Consider the following 14136-nt stretch of genomic DNA (forward strand, 5'->3'; position numbering starts at 1 on the left):
AGAATCTTAGATTTGATCTCTCATTCATCAAACCTTCTGAGAATATAAGCCTATTTTTAGCTATTTGGCTATCTGATCTGGGATAATGTAATCTCCCAATAGAAGTGGGTGGGAAGGGATAAATACAAATATAAATCTTAAAAAATAAAAATTTAAATCGGCAAAATCTATTGTATGGAAATGTAGCTACAGAAATAGCAATAAACACTTTTTGTCATGGGTGTCCTTTGGAAGGAGTGATGCTAAAGCTGAAACTCCAATACTTTGGCCACCTCATGCGAATAATTGACTCATTGGATAAGACTCTGATGCTGGGAGGGATTGGAGGCAGGAGGACAAGGGGATGACGGGATGAGATGGCTGGATGGCATCACCGACTCGATGGACGTGAGTTTGAGTGAACTCCGGGAGTTGGTGATGGACAGGGAGACCTGGCGTGCTGCGATTCATGGAGTCGCAAAGAGTCGGACATGACTGAGCGACTGAACTGAACTGATGCAAAATTTTAAATCAGAACATGTTATATATCTTAACATGTTATATATACCAGAATATACGCATAATTTTTTTTTGCTAAGACAACAGGTCAAGGTCAAGTACCAATATATTCTTCAAGTTTAGATATTAATAATTCACAACAAAAGACTTGCCTGATTAATAGCAAAAAAGATGCTGTCATATGTGTCCTCTTGGGTATACACACTGCAGCTGTAATCATCTTCATCTGAACCAGAATATCCTTTCAAAAACAGGTGCTTAAAAGCAGCAGTGTTTTCTTCTTTGAAAGCAACGACCAGCTGGTTACTTAAACCAAAACGAACAAGCTAGGAAAGAAAATAAAATAGAAATATATGTATTTTACCATTTTCCAGGGAAGGCAAATGCCTTCTTACTATCATTAACCCTCACCTATAAACATCAGCAAGAAAAATCTCACTGCTTTGGTTTCTATTAATCTTATCAATGTCAAAAGATAAGAATTCTTCCCCCTAGAAACAACCTCATCAAGCTACATTAGCAACTTGAAGTAGCATAAAATTAGAAGAGGTGACCACTCCCAGTGACTAATACCCTTACTGGCCTTTAATGACAGAGAAGGAGAAGAGAAAGGAGAAATTCAAAGTTAAGCCTGAATCTATTTTTCTTTTTTTTTAAGAGATATGCTATTTTTTCTTTTTAAAATTTTTATTGAATATAATTGATTTACAATGTTGTAATAGTTTCAGATGTACAGCAAAGTGATTTATACATCTATATAAATATATACATTATTTTTTATATTTTCTTCCATTATAGGTTATTACAAGATACTGAGTATATTTTCCTATGACATACAGTAGGTCCTTGGTTATCTAATTTGAATCCATTTTTCTTATACTTGCATTTCAAATTAATGGTTTTCAAAACTGATATACATCTGACCCTTGAACAATATAGGGGTTAATCTAAGCATGATTTATAGTCCACCCTGAGGGTTCAAGGACTCAACCAACTGTGGATCATGGACTGTGTAGCACTGCTGTATTCAGTACTGAAATATATCTCTATGTAAAAGTGAATCTGTGTGATTCAAGCCGGCTATGTTCAACCATACTTAGTAAACCACTAATTCTCGTGCTTTACTGTTTGATAGTCAAATCTAAATGATCTGACATTTAGAAATTGCAACTGTTGTTAAAAATCATAACTGTTTTGCATGCAACTTTTTAAAAACATTTTTGAAAAGTGGCCTATATAATACTTCCTCTAGCTAAGAGGTAATTGTCATCAAAGGAATTCAATTCCTCTAGCTCTGCAAGAACTCACATAAGATTTACACCTAAGCGTTCCTGCCTCCAAGATCTACAGCATCAAAGCACCACACAGAATAACAGGGCTCACTCTACCTCCGTGATGTCAAACCCACTCATTGACACCAAGCACTCATCTTCTTGTGATAGAACTTCTATTTATTCCCCTTAAACTGTATCATAGCACAGGGTTAGATGCCAAAGTCTCTCTTCACCAGGAATGAGTGTATTCTTTCTGCCTTAAAGTTTTCCTCTTAGAATCTAATAAGGAGAAGAAATTAGCAGGCACTGTTTACCCCCAAACCCAAGACATTCCACACACAAACAGCCTCTCTCTCCACTCACACTCAAATGGACACTCTCTCACACTCTCTTGCACACTTGCTCTCACACTCTCATAAATACTATCTCACATACCCTGTTTCATACATACAGCCTCACAAGTGCTCTGCTTCTCTCTCTCTGTCTCATGCACACACACAGACACACATATGCAACTGTAGAAGTCAAACCTTTATAAACCCTGGGCCACACACTCTTCCCCATCTCCCCACTTTATCTCCTCATCTGCTTTCCAAGACAGTGAGAGTCCAGAGAATTTGCCCCAAACTTCACCCTGGTAAAGTCACCAAAACAATTTGGGACTCTGCTGTCATGTGAAACCAGCAAATTCAACAAGATGACCTTAACATTTGTGTTACCTGCTGTCACTCCACAGTTTAATTACTAGAACTTTCCGATGAACAGATGCTAATTTGCACATGCAAACTTACATACTCTTTTTAGTGATTTATGTCTTTTATTTTTCAAATTTTGTCTGACTTTTTAAAAAGGCTAAATAATTTTAAATAGTTACCACTTTTCAGCAATTATCATTCTCCAGGTACTGTACTAACTGCTTTACCTGCACTATCTCATTTACTAACACAACCACCCTATGAAAATGTTAATACTGTTACCCCCACTTCACATATGTAAAAACTGAGATTTAGTCTCATAACACTGCCCATGTCACCTAACTAGAATGAAAGCCACGTCTAACTCCAAAGTCACTTCTATTATGCTGCGTGATTTTTCATTTGCAGAAAATTCTGATTTGGGGCCTCCCTTTTGAGGAAAGAATTTAGGTGCTCGCTTTCCAGAACTGCAACTGTTGAAGAATGTACACAGATGACACTCTTTAGTATCTGAGCCTCACCAGAGCACATTCCTCAAATACCAAATCAAAAGATTGAGCGATTGCTGAACCAGATGTTCTAAAGAAGATAGATAAGAAGTCCCACAACATCCAACCTGTGCTGAAAATCAAGCAGCCAAAGGCTAAAGGTTCTTTCAAGCATGTGATGTCTATCAATGGTGCCTGCAAGGAAATGATAGAAAAGGAAAGGTCATGCTGCTTTTCAAAAGCTATAAAAGTAAACCAGGGGACCAATATACACATGACTGGGGGTTTGATTATGTACTGATACACAAATGAATGGGCTTCCCAGGTGGTGCTAGTGGTAAAGAATCCACCTGCCAGTGAAGGAGACACTGCAGACTCAGGTTCCATCCCTGGGTCAGGAAGATCCCCTGGAGTAGGGAATGGCAACCCACTCCAGTATTCTTGCCTGGAGAATTCCATGGAAAATTCCTGGTGGGTACAGTGCATGGGAGTCACAAAGAGTTGGACACAACTGAGCACACACACACAGGCACATATATTCAGGAACTGGAATAGTGGCCATCACAATGTCAGAGTCAAGTACTGAGTCTGTCCATCCCGTTTTATACACTTGCAACCTGAGGTTGGGTACTTTTTCCAGGTTGGAACAGCTAGAAATGTGACAGCGAGTCTGTTTGACTCACCTGTTAGTTCTCTTGACCACTTGGCCAGACAACCTCTCAAACTGAAAAGCTGCCAACTTAACTCTAGAAGAGGTGACATGAGAGTCCCTCTTGCCACACTCATAGTTAAGCTAAAGAAACCCAAAAAGTGAATGGGGAGTGAATAACTTAACAAAGATAGCAGCATTCAATGCACTGATATTTTCAGCTCCCATCTTATTTCCCTGGAGTAGGAAATGGCAACCCACCTCAGTATTCCTGCCTGGAGAATCTCATGGACGGAAGAGCCTGGCGGGCTATAGTCCACGGGGTTGCAAAGAGTCAGACATGACTGAGCAACTAACACCACCTTATTTAGATTCAAAACCCATTACTTCAACTTTGGGAATGAGAGAATATGGAGATATAATCTCTACTTGGACCCACCCCCATCTGGCATCAAGAACAAGAAATTCCCTCCATACTGTTGTTCATAGAACAAGACAAGATCCATGTGTATAGCCTCAAACCAGGTCCAGGTAGGATTCCCCAAACATCTCAGTAGAGAGAAACCCTGGGGAGGAGATCCTGAGGTCCCCTTCTTACTATGGCAGAATGAAACATACGCTACAGAACAAGAGTGAAGAAATGATGGAGGGCTGGTCCACTACAGAGCAAGGGTGAAGAGATGATGAAGGGTTGGTCAAATGACTTTATTTTCAAGAAAGGAATGACAAAAATATTCATTCTAGCCCCACTAACTAGATTTTGAGATTTGCTGAGACTATAAGACAGAAAAATAATCACATATTAAGTGCAGCCTGGCAAAGATTGTGAATTTAAGACCTGATTATGAAATCAATGGAAGAGAAAATATTCTGTGCCAGGTAAAAACAAGATACCACTCTAATAATATACAAAGAATACGGGAGGAAAAGAGCAGATCTAGCAAAAGAATGTAGAAACCTCTCTCAAGATTATAAATTACTGCAGAATGCAGAGTAGGAATGTCTTTTAAAAGATGTTTCTTTCCCATCAACCTTTATAAAACACCACCCATTCCATTAGACTTGAGAATGGAGTGCTAAAAGAGACAGAAAAAGAGGAGGAGGGAAAGTGGTATTTGAAGGAAAGAAAGATATTCGAAGATTCCATTCCAATTATATATTATCCAAGTAGCAAAATTTATTAGAATGACCCTACAGGAGAATACAAGTTTAACCACCTCAGTTTTATTAGGAGAGGCAGGGGAGACCCATCCAAAAAGTAAATGATCAAGTCCCAGAAATATTTTATTAAAAATGAAATTAGTGATGTAGCCAGCACAGGGTACCAGTGAACCAATAAAAAAAACATGTTGAGCGATCAGGCAAGGCTAGCGGGGGAGGTGGACTTCAAATAGCAGCTGAAATATGAGGGAGAAAAGAGCTCCTCTGTACCTGGAGGAAAAACAAGGCAGGGGCCAGAATCATTGAGTGTGTCCATCTGGCTGGGACATGGGAAGAAACAGGAGATGAAAACCTGTTGGAAAGGCAAGTTGAAGGAGACTATGGAAATCTGTGAATCCCAGGCCAGAGAGTCAAAATTTAGTTCTATGGCAAATATGGTTCCACAGAAGTTTCTGAGAAGAGACACAATAAGAGCATTCTAAGAAAAATTAATCTGACATGCATATTGAATGGACTGGTAGGCTTGGAGATTAAAAAGGTAGGCATAAGATGAATTCCAGAAGCAGCCTAGTTAACTTATGTGTATTTCTCAAGTGCAAACTCTGAGGCTCTACATCTGGAAAGAAACAATATGAGAAAAAGAGTGCAGACTCTAGAGCCAGACTACCAGGGCTCAAACCCTGACTCTGCCTCTTCCTGGCTGAATATATGCATGCTAAGTTGCTGCAGTCATGTCCAACTCCTCATGACCCCATGGACTGTAGCCTGCCAGGTTCCTCTGTACCTGGGATTCTCCAGGCAAGAATACTGAAGTGGGTTGTCATTTCTTACTCCAGGGGATCTTCCTGACCCAGGGATTGAACCTACATCTCTTAAATCTCCTGCATTGGCAGGAGGATTCTTTATCACTAGCACCATCATGGCAAATAGATGGGGAAACAGTGGAAACAGTGGCTGACTTTATTTTTCTGGGCTCCAAAATCACTGCAGATGGTGATTGCAGCCATGAAATTAAAAGACGCTTACTCCTTGGAGTAACAGGCAAATTTGGCCTTGGAATATGGAATGAAGCAGGGCAAAGACTAATAGAGTTTTGCCAAGAAAATGCACTGGTCATAACAAACACCCTCTTCCAACAACACAAGAGAAGACTCTATACATGGACATCACCAGATGGTCAACACCAAAATCAGATTGATTATATTCTTTGCAGCCAAAGATGGAGAAGCTCTATACAGTCAGCAAAAACAAGACCAGGAGCTGACTGTGGATCAGACCTTGAACTCCTTATTGCCAAATTCAGACTTAAATTGAAGAAAGTAGGGAAAACCACTAGACCATTCAGGTATGACCTAAATCAAATCCCTTATGATTATACAGTGGAAGTGAAAAATAGATTTAAGGGACTAGATCTGATAGACAGAGTGCCTGATGAACTATGTACGGAGGTTTGTGACATTGTACAGGAGACAGGGATCAAGACCATCCCCATGGAAAAGAAATGCAAAAAAGCAAGATGGCTGTCGGGGGAGGCCTTACAAATAGCTGTGAAAAGAAGAGAAGTGAAAAGCAAAGGAGAAAAGGAAAGATATAAACATCTGAATGCAGAGTTCCAAAGAATAGCAAGGAGAGATAAGACAGCCTTCTTCAGCGATCAATGCAAAGAAATAGAGGAAAACAACAGAATGGGAAAGACTAGAGATCTCTTCAAGAAAATCAGAGATACCAAAGGAACATTTCATGCAAAGATGGGCTCGATAAAGGCAGAAATGGTATGGACCTAACAGAAGCAGAAGATATTAAGAAGAGATGGCAAGAATACACAGAAGAACTGTACAAAAAAGATCTTCACGACACAGATAATCCCAATGGTGTGATCACTGACCTAAGCCAGACATCCTGGAATGTGAAGTCAAGTGGGCCTTAGAAAGCATCACTACGAACAAAGCTAGTGGAGGTGACAGAATTCCAGTTGAGCTATTCTAAATCCTGAAAGATGATGCTATGAAAGTGCTGCACTCAATATGCCAGCAAATTTGGAAAACTCAGCAGTGCCCACAGGACTGGAAAAGGTCAGTTTTCATTCCAATCCCAAAGAAAGGCAATGTCAAAGAATGCTCAAACTACCGCACAACTGCACTCATCTCACACGCTAGTAAAGGAATGCTCAAAATTCTCCAAGCCAGGCTTCAGCAATATGTGAACCGTGAAATTCCAGATGTTCAAGCTGGTTTTAGAAAAGGCAGAGGAACCAGAGATCAAATTGCCAACATCCGCTGGATCATGGAAAAAGCAAGAGAGTTCCAGAAAAACATCTATTTCTGCTTTATTGACTATGTCAAAGCCTCTGACTGTGTGGATCACAATAAACTGTGGAAAATTCTGAAAGAGATGGGAATACCAGACCACCTGATCTGCCTCTTGAGAAATTTGTATGCAGGTCAGGAAGCAACAGTTAGAACTGGACATGGAACAACAGACTGGTTCCAAACAGGAAAAGGAGTACGTCAAGGCTGTATATTGTCACCCTGCTTAGTTAACTTCTATGCAGAGTACATTATGAGAAATGCTGGGCTGGAAGAAGCACAAGCTGGAATCAAGATTGCCAGGAGAAATATCAATCACCTCAGATATGCAGATGACACCACCCTTATGGCAGAAAGTGAAGAGGAACTCAAAAGCCTCTTGATGAAAGTGAAAGTGGAGAGTGACAAAGTTGGCTTAAAGCTCAACATTCAGAAAACGAAGATCATGGCATCCGGTCCCATCACTTCATGGGAAATAAATGGGGAAACAGTGGAAACAGTGTCAGACTTTATTTTTCTGGGCTCCAAAATCACTACAGATGGTGACTGCAGCCATGAAATTCAAAGGCGCTTACTCCTTGGAAGGAAAGTTATGACCAACCTAGATAGCATATTAAAAAGCAGAGACATTACTTTATCAACAAAGGTCCATCTAGTCAAGGCTATGGTTTTTTCCAGTGGTCAGGTATGGATATGAGAGTTGGACTATAAAGAAAGCTGAGCGCCGAAGAATTGATGCTTTTAAGCTGCGGTGTTGGAGAAGACTCTTGAGAGTCCCTTGGACTGCAAGGAGATCCAACCAGTCCATCCTAAAGGAGATCAGTCCTAGGTGTTCTTTGGAAGGACTGATGTTGAAGCTGAAACTCCAATACTTCGGCCGCCTGATGTGGAGAGCTGACTCATTTGAAAAGACCCTGATGCTGGGAAAGATTGAGGGCAGGAGGAGAAGGGGATGACAGAGGATGAGATGATTGGATGGCATCACCAACTCGATGGACATGGGTTTGGGTGGACCCCGGGAGTTAGTGATGGACAGGGAGGCCTGGGGTGCTGCAGTTCATGGAGTCGCAGAGAGTCGGACACGACTGAGGACTGAACTGAGCATCTGGGAAACCTCTCCTGGCTGAATGGCCACATGCAAATTACTCAACTGTCTTTGGCTCAGTATTCTCATCTATTCAAAGGGAGTAAAAATTGAACCTACCTCATGGAGTCTAGTGAGGCCGAAATGAGCTAACACTCATAAAGCACTTACTGTGCCTACCACATGGAACTGCTGGGCTACATGTGAGCTGTCAGCAGGTGTAACACATTCCAACTGTATTCCCAAGACAGTGTGGAGCATCTTAAGTACTTCATACACATCAATATATTAAATTAACTAACAAGGTAAGAGTCTATGCTGGAGACAAGATAGTGAATACAGCAAATCATAAGGAGATGCAGTTTTGAAGGAAGCATCCATGGAATTCAGTAACTATCAGGACCAAAAAGGTAAGTCAAAGAGGGTGATGATATTTTATGCCTAGGTGAGTTAGAATATTAATAATATTAATAGATCAAAAACTTGAAAGCTAGTTTGGCAAGAGAAGTAATTGGGGAACAATTAAAATTAACCAAATGGCAAAAGGGAACATTATTTCTTCTTCCAAGTTATACTAACAATGCACTACTTTATAGGCTGCCAAAATTAAAACTTCAAAACCAAGAATTAAAATGAAAAAAAATTTCAAAGAAAAAAAATCTAAGCATGTACATTTAAGAGTGACCCTGCCTCTCATCTTTGTTTCTTTGGAAGTAGCTTGCTTACCCTAAAATGTGATGAGCTGGTGCGGCATGTCATGCAGTAACAAGACCTCTTTATGAATAAAGAATAAAGATGCAACTTTCGTTATGGCAGGAACCACCTCTCTCATTTCTAAAGCATATGGAGCTATTTTTAGGAAGCTATTTATTTTTGTGTTCCGGAAATCAAATCTTTAAAAACACTTACACTGATGACAGAATGATTATTTGCTCATGGAGCCTAATATTCCAAATCAGTACTGTTTTTTAAAGGACACATGTTTCAAATATAATTACATACAGAGAAGCCTCCCTAAAACTGGTTCAGGCCCCAAAACTAGATGACAACTTGGGTGACTGCTGTGATATTGATAATAAAATACTTAACAATTTCAATTTGAGCAAAAAGTCCCAGTGCAGCCTTTATACACTCCTGATATACTCCTAAGTGCCTAAGCAAACACTCCCCCACCTTACCCAGGCCTGCCTGGGGAGGTAGGTGGGGCGTGGGTAAGGTTGAGGAGTGTTTACTTAAGCATTTAGCTTCTGATGAAAACTTAGCATTACTAGCATTCTGTAAATCCAAAATCAAAATGGTCTGAAATGCAGACTTCAAAAGTATATTTAAATTAGATATATTTGAAGAAAGATGAAAGATTTCAAGAACACAGATCACTTTGGGCCAGGCAGCCTTCACCAGCCTTGTGCCTCATTCAGATATAGAAACCCTACCCACTTCAGATCTAACACTATCTATATTTACACAACCCGTGAGAGATGACCTCAAAGCCCCTTACTAAAACAAAGTCGTCATCTAAACTGAACTTCAACCTACCATCTGCCCTCCAGAGTCAACATAATTTTAGAGGTTTATGAACATGAGTGTGTGGCCTTTTCAGGACAAAAGTCAAGTGGCAGAACATGGAAAAACAGTTTCAACTTGGGGGAAGAATAAAAAACAAATGAACTGATAATATCATTTACCTGTGTGGTGACCATGACTATCTTCAAAATCTGCAAACCCATTTTCCATGGAATCTGTTGTCTGGCTCGGAATTTTTCACAAGGGTTCATGAAGTAAAACCTCAGGTCTTCTCTCAGACATTCTTCTTTCACCTCAGAATCAATATGAGCCATTGTGTCTCTGCAAAGATCAATTTTTAAATACACTGAACAGCCTGAAATCTCGTGAAGAATACTTTCCATTCACATATTTTACCCACTCTTTAAAGCAAAACTCTCTCTAAACAGTGAAATCCTTTTCACTTTAGAAATCTGAAAATGATTCAGGATCCTCTATCACTTGCCTTTACATATAGCTATCCATCTTGTTCCAAATGGCCACTATCAAAATTATAAAAACAGGATTTTATTTGCAAGACTTGTTAATTCCAACATCTTAATATATACCATTCACACGTTACTAGAGTATGAACAATAACTAAATGGAATACTTTCATGATATTCTAGGTTTGAAATCCCAGAAATTTAGCACAGACTACTAGAATTAAATTGTTACAGAAATAGAGAATCTCTGTTTTGTAACTCTGTTCTGAAAAGACTGTATCTTGCATGATATATCAGTGATTATGGGGGCTTCCCAGATGGCACAGTGGAAAGAATCTGCTTGCCAAGGCAGGAGGTGCAAGAGATGCAGGTTCAGTCTCTGGGTCAGAAATATCTGCATCCTTGGAGTAGGAAATGACAACCCATTCCAATATTCTTGCCTGGAAAATTCCATAGAGAGAGGAGCCTGGTGGGCTACAGTGCATGAGGTCACAAAGAGTCAGACATGACTGAGCCATGGAGCCTCAGTAATTATAAGCTTTCAAACTATAAATCACTTTAAAGTTAATATATCATCTCTCTATTTATGCCTAGTCAGATATTTCTGGCATCTCATACATTAGAAACATTTTGCTTTTACTATTTCAAGGACTCTGAACTCAGAAATGGGGCACATGACTGAACCGAGGCCAAAGAGAAGCAATGAGATGTGGACACAGGACTGTAATTATAACCAATGGAAGAGATGTAGTCTTTCCACTAAGTAGTCCCTAACGCGGGCTGTGCAAAACATCCATTGGGAGAACAGAAAACATTAGTACTTCTATTTTAGTCTTCATCTTCAAAATAAAAAAAACTGAGCTCTACTGACAATATATAAAATAACAGTGGTAATATAGTAGCATACATTTTATTAATATAAACAAATATATACACATTGGGGATATGTGCTTAACTTTTACTGATGAATGCATAATCAGCAAAGTCTGGGGATCATAGACCTAAAGCATAGACTGAGTCTAGAATTCCTAGAAGCCATTTTAACCATCTCTTCTGGAAGCCATTGTAGGAGAGCTTGCCAAGGAGTGGAGCTAACAAAGAACAGACAAGATTGCCTAATGACAGTGTCTGAGTTCCTGGAGCCAGCTGTGCCTGAAGCCATCCAAGACTTTCAAATTGAGTCAACAAATTTGGGACTTAGGCCTCTTTAAGTTCATTTCTGTTTCTTGAAACAAGAAATGTCTTGATGGTAAGTTTAATAAATAAATTCTATTAAGTTTAGCCATCATTCAAGCTACTCATTTCTCAGAAAATGTTTATAATTGGGGGTCATTCTTGGGGATCTTTTCACCTGAAATATTGTAATGATATTTTATATTGACTTATGACTTATGTAGCTTGACTAACAAACCTAAAAGAAACTCAAAAAAAAAGAGATGCTAAAAAAAAAACTATATTAAGAGTTATTTTAAGACTTTTTAAGGCTTATATTCAGTTGCTAATGATTTTCTATTTTTAAGTTGATTTTTAGACCTCCTATTTCCAGAATTAATAGGCCAGGTTATTTTGCTGGAAAGAAGAGGGGAAGAAGGAAGGAAGTTGGGAGGGAGTGGGGGAGGGAAGGAGAGAGGAAGACAGAGAGGAGGGCAGGGACCCATACTGAGAAATGAGGGTCACAACCCAATCCTTCGAGCCTCGTGCCTGGGTGACCCAGGGTCAAACTGTCAGCTTGCTTGGTTCAGGGAACTTCAGACTGGAATTGCCCTCCCTCTCCTGGCAAACACATGTAGACCTCTCTAGATGCTCATCCTGGGACTTGGGGAGCTCCAACAAATAGCTTATAAGGCACATGGACCAACAGGTACTAAGACATACCAGGCCCATGAGGAAACCAAGCAGCACAAAACAGCAACTTAGAAACAGCAGAAGCAGAGCCAAGCACATCAGACTCAGACACAGGTTAAAAAACAACCATGCTTACCACATTCAAAAACACATAGAGGTTAAAATATCTGTAAGAAAATCTTGAGGGAAAAAAAAACTTTTAGAAATGAAAAATCAATGACCAAAATGAGTCTCATTTCAAAAGAATAAGAAGACTTTTTAAATGTGTTTTCCCTGCACCTGCTATAGTTATGTCCTGATTCCATCTAACCAAATTACTGAGCACTTGCTGTGCTGAGCGACTGTACTGGGTTCTTAGGACATAAAGATAAATAGGTTCCCTGAAGCTCAGATGTTCAGCATCCAATAGGAGAGACAGACTTGTTAATACAAATGTGTAAGTTATCAATCAGCTCAGTGGATGCTGTACTATATGGAATCTAGAAAAATAGTACTGATGAACTTATTTGTAGGACAGAAATAGAGATGCAGACACAGAGAACAGACTTTGGACACAGCAAGGTAGGAAAGCAGAGAGTGGGATGAACTGAGAGAGTAGAATTGAAACATATATTAATACATTACCATGTGTAAAACAGATAGCCAATTGAAGTTGCTCTACAACACAGGGAGCTCAATCCAGTACTTTGTGACAACCTAGAGGGTGGGCTGCCGTCTGTGGGGTCGCACAGAGTTGGACACGACTGAAGCGACTTAGCAGCAGCAGCAGCAGCAGCAGAGGGTGGGATGGAGAAGGCAGTGGTGCCCCACTCCAGTACTCTTGCCTGGAAAATCCCATGGACAGAGGAGCCTGGTACGCTGCAGTCCATGGGGTCGCATAGTCAGACACGACTGAAACGACTTAGCAGCAGCAGCAGCAGCAGCAGAGGGTGGGATGGGGTGGGGGGTGGGTGGGGGAAGGTTCAAGAAGACATATATGTACTTATGGCTGATTCACATTGTTGTACGGCAGAAGCCAACACAATATTGTAAAGCAATTATCCTCCAATTAAATAATAAATTTTTTCAAAAGAAAAAGAAAATGTATCATGGAAGCAAGGGAGACAGATTCAGAAAGCCAGAGAAGGAATCCCATTACGTGTCCTAAATACATGGAGTGGTAGATGCTACAGGGCTCTCGACAAGAAGCATTGAGGGAGGCATTTCTAAGAATAAGGTGACATCTTAACTGTGCCTGAGAGCCACAGTCTCCAACAGGAAACTTTAGACCCCTGAGAACACGCCTGTGGAAGCCTTGCGGGCTTTAGTATTTACCACCATCACTTCAGTGGCTCCGTGCAGCTAATGTATTCATCCTGATGATTCACAATGTCTTTTCACTTAATAAAATGAAAAGGGCATCTGCAAAGTTGTGATAGCACCCTGAAAATAAGGCCATGGAAACTCCTCCCTAGAACATACCCCCAGTCCCCAGTGTGAGAAACCCTGTACAGGAGGTTGCTTTCTGGAAAACAGTGGTGGAAATACAGGGACAGTAGGTCAAGTGCTTGGTGAATAGCTGTGAGCCAAGCTCTGCCAGAGACCTTCTCCTGCCTGCCAGGAGCTCAGTCCAGTGGAAGGGAGAAATGTGAAGAGATAAGAGTACAATAAAATGTGTTACGTGCTCAAACTGAAGTATTCATTGAGGGCCCTGGAACAGACAAAAGGAAATTGATGCACCCCAACTGCTCCAAGAGGCTTCAAGTAATTCTTCCAGCTGCTGGTTTCAATTAATATGGCCACTAAATGTTCAAGAAATGGTATTTGACATTAAAATTAAACTAATAAAACTAATTAAAGAAGATAAGTTTTGGGCAAGAAAAAAAGGGCAAAGTACCAGATAATGATCATGGGGATCACTTGTGGTGTTAAATTATTCACACTCCTGTATCCTTCCCGACATTTTTCACTGAGGTAGACAATAGGGCTTCCCTGATGGTTCAGCAGTAAAGAATCTGCCTGCCAGTGAAGGAGATGTGGGTTCAATCCCTGGGGAGGGGAAGATACCCTGGGGAAGGAAATACAACCCACTGCAATATTCTTGCCTGAAAAATCCTATGGATAGAGGAGGCTGGTTGGACACGACAGAGCAACTGAACACACGTTTAG

The 14136-nt window shown here is 40.3% G+C and overlaps 1 protein-coding gene across 4 annotated transcripts in view; it reads right to left on the bottom strand.

Moving 5' to 3' along the window:
- The window catches only part of MCOLN2 (mucolipin TRP cation channel 2), a 64654-nt gene that overhangs the window by 38103 nt on the left and 12415 nt on the right, over positions 1-14136 (bottom strand). For all 4 annotated transcript variants that reach the window (XR_015160353.1, XM_086390865.1, XM_086390868.1 and 1 more), the window contains exons 2-3: positions 9841-10000; positions 651-824 (exon numbers count right to left, since the gene is read on the bottom strand). Coding sequence is in view for 2 of the 4 variants with exons in the window: in XM_086390865.1 (XP_086246991.1) it covers positions 651-824; positions 9841-10000 (334 nt within the window). In the remaining 2 variants the exon portion in view is untranslated. The remainder of the gene's footprint in view (positions 1-650; positions 825-9840; positions 10001-14136) is intronic.

This window comes from Bos grunniens, chromosome 3, assembly GCF_055505025.1.
Source record: "Bos grunniens cultivar Pamir isolate PY7600 chromosome 3, Bosgru_T2T1.0, whole genome shotgun sequence".
NCBI lineage: Eukaryota > Metazoa > Chordata > Mammalia > Artiodactyla > Bovidae > Bos > Bos grunniens.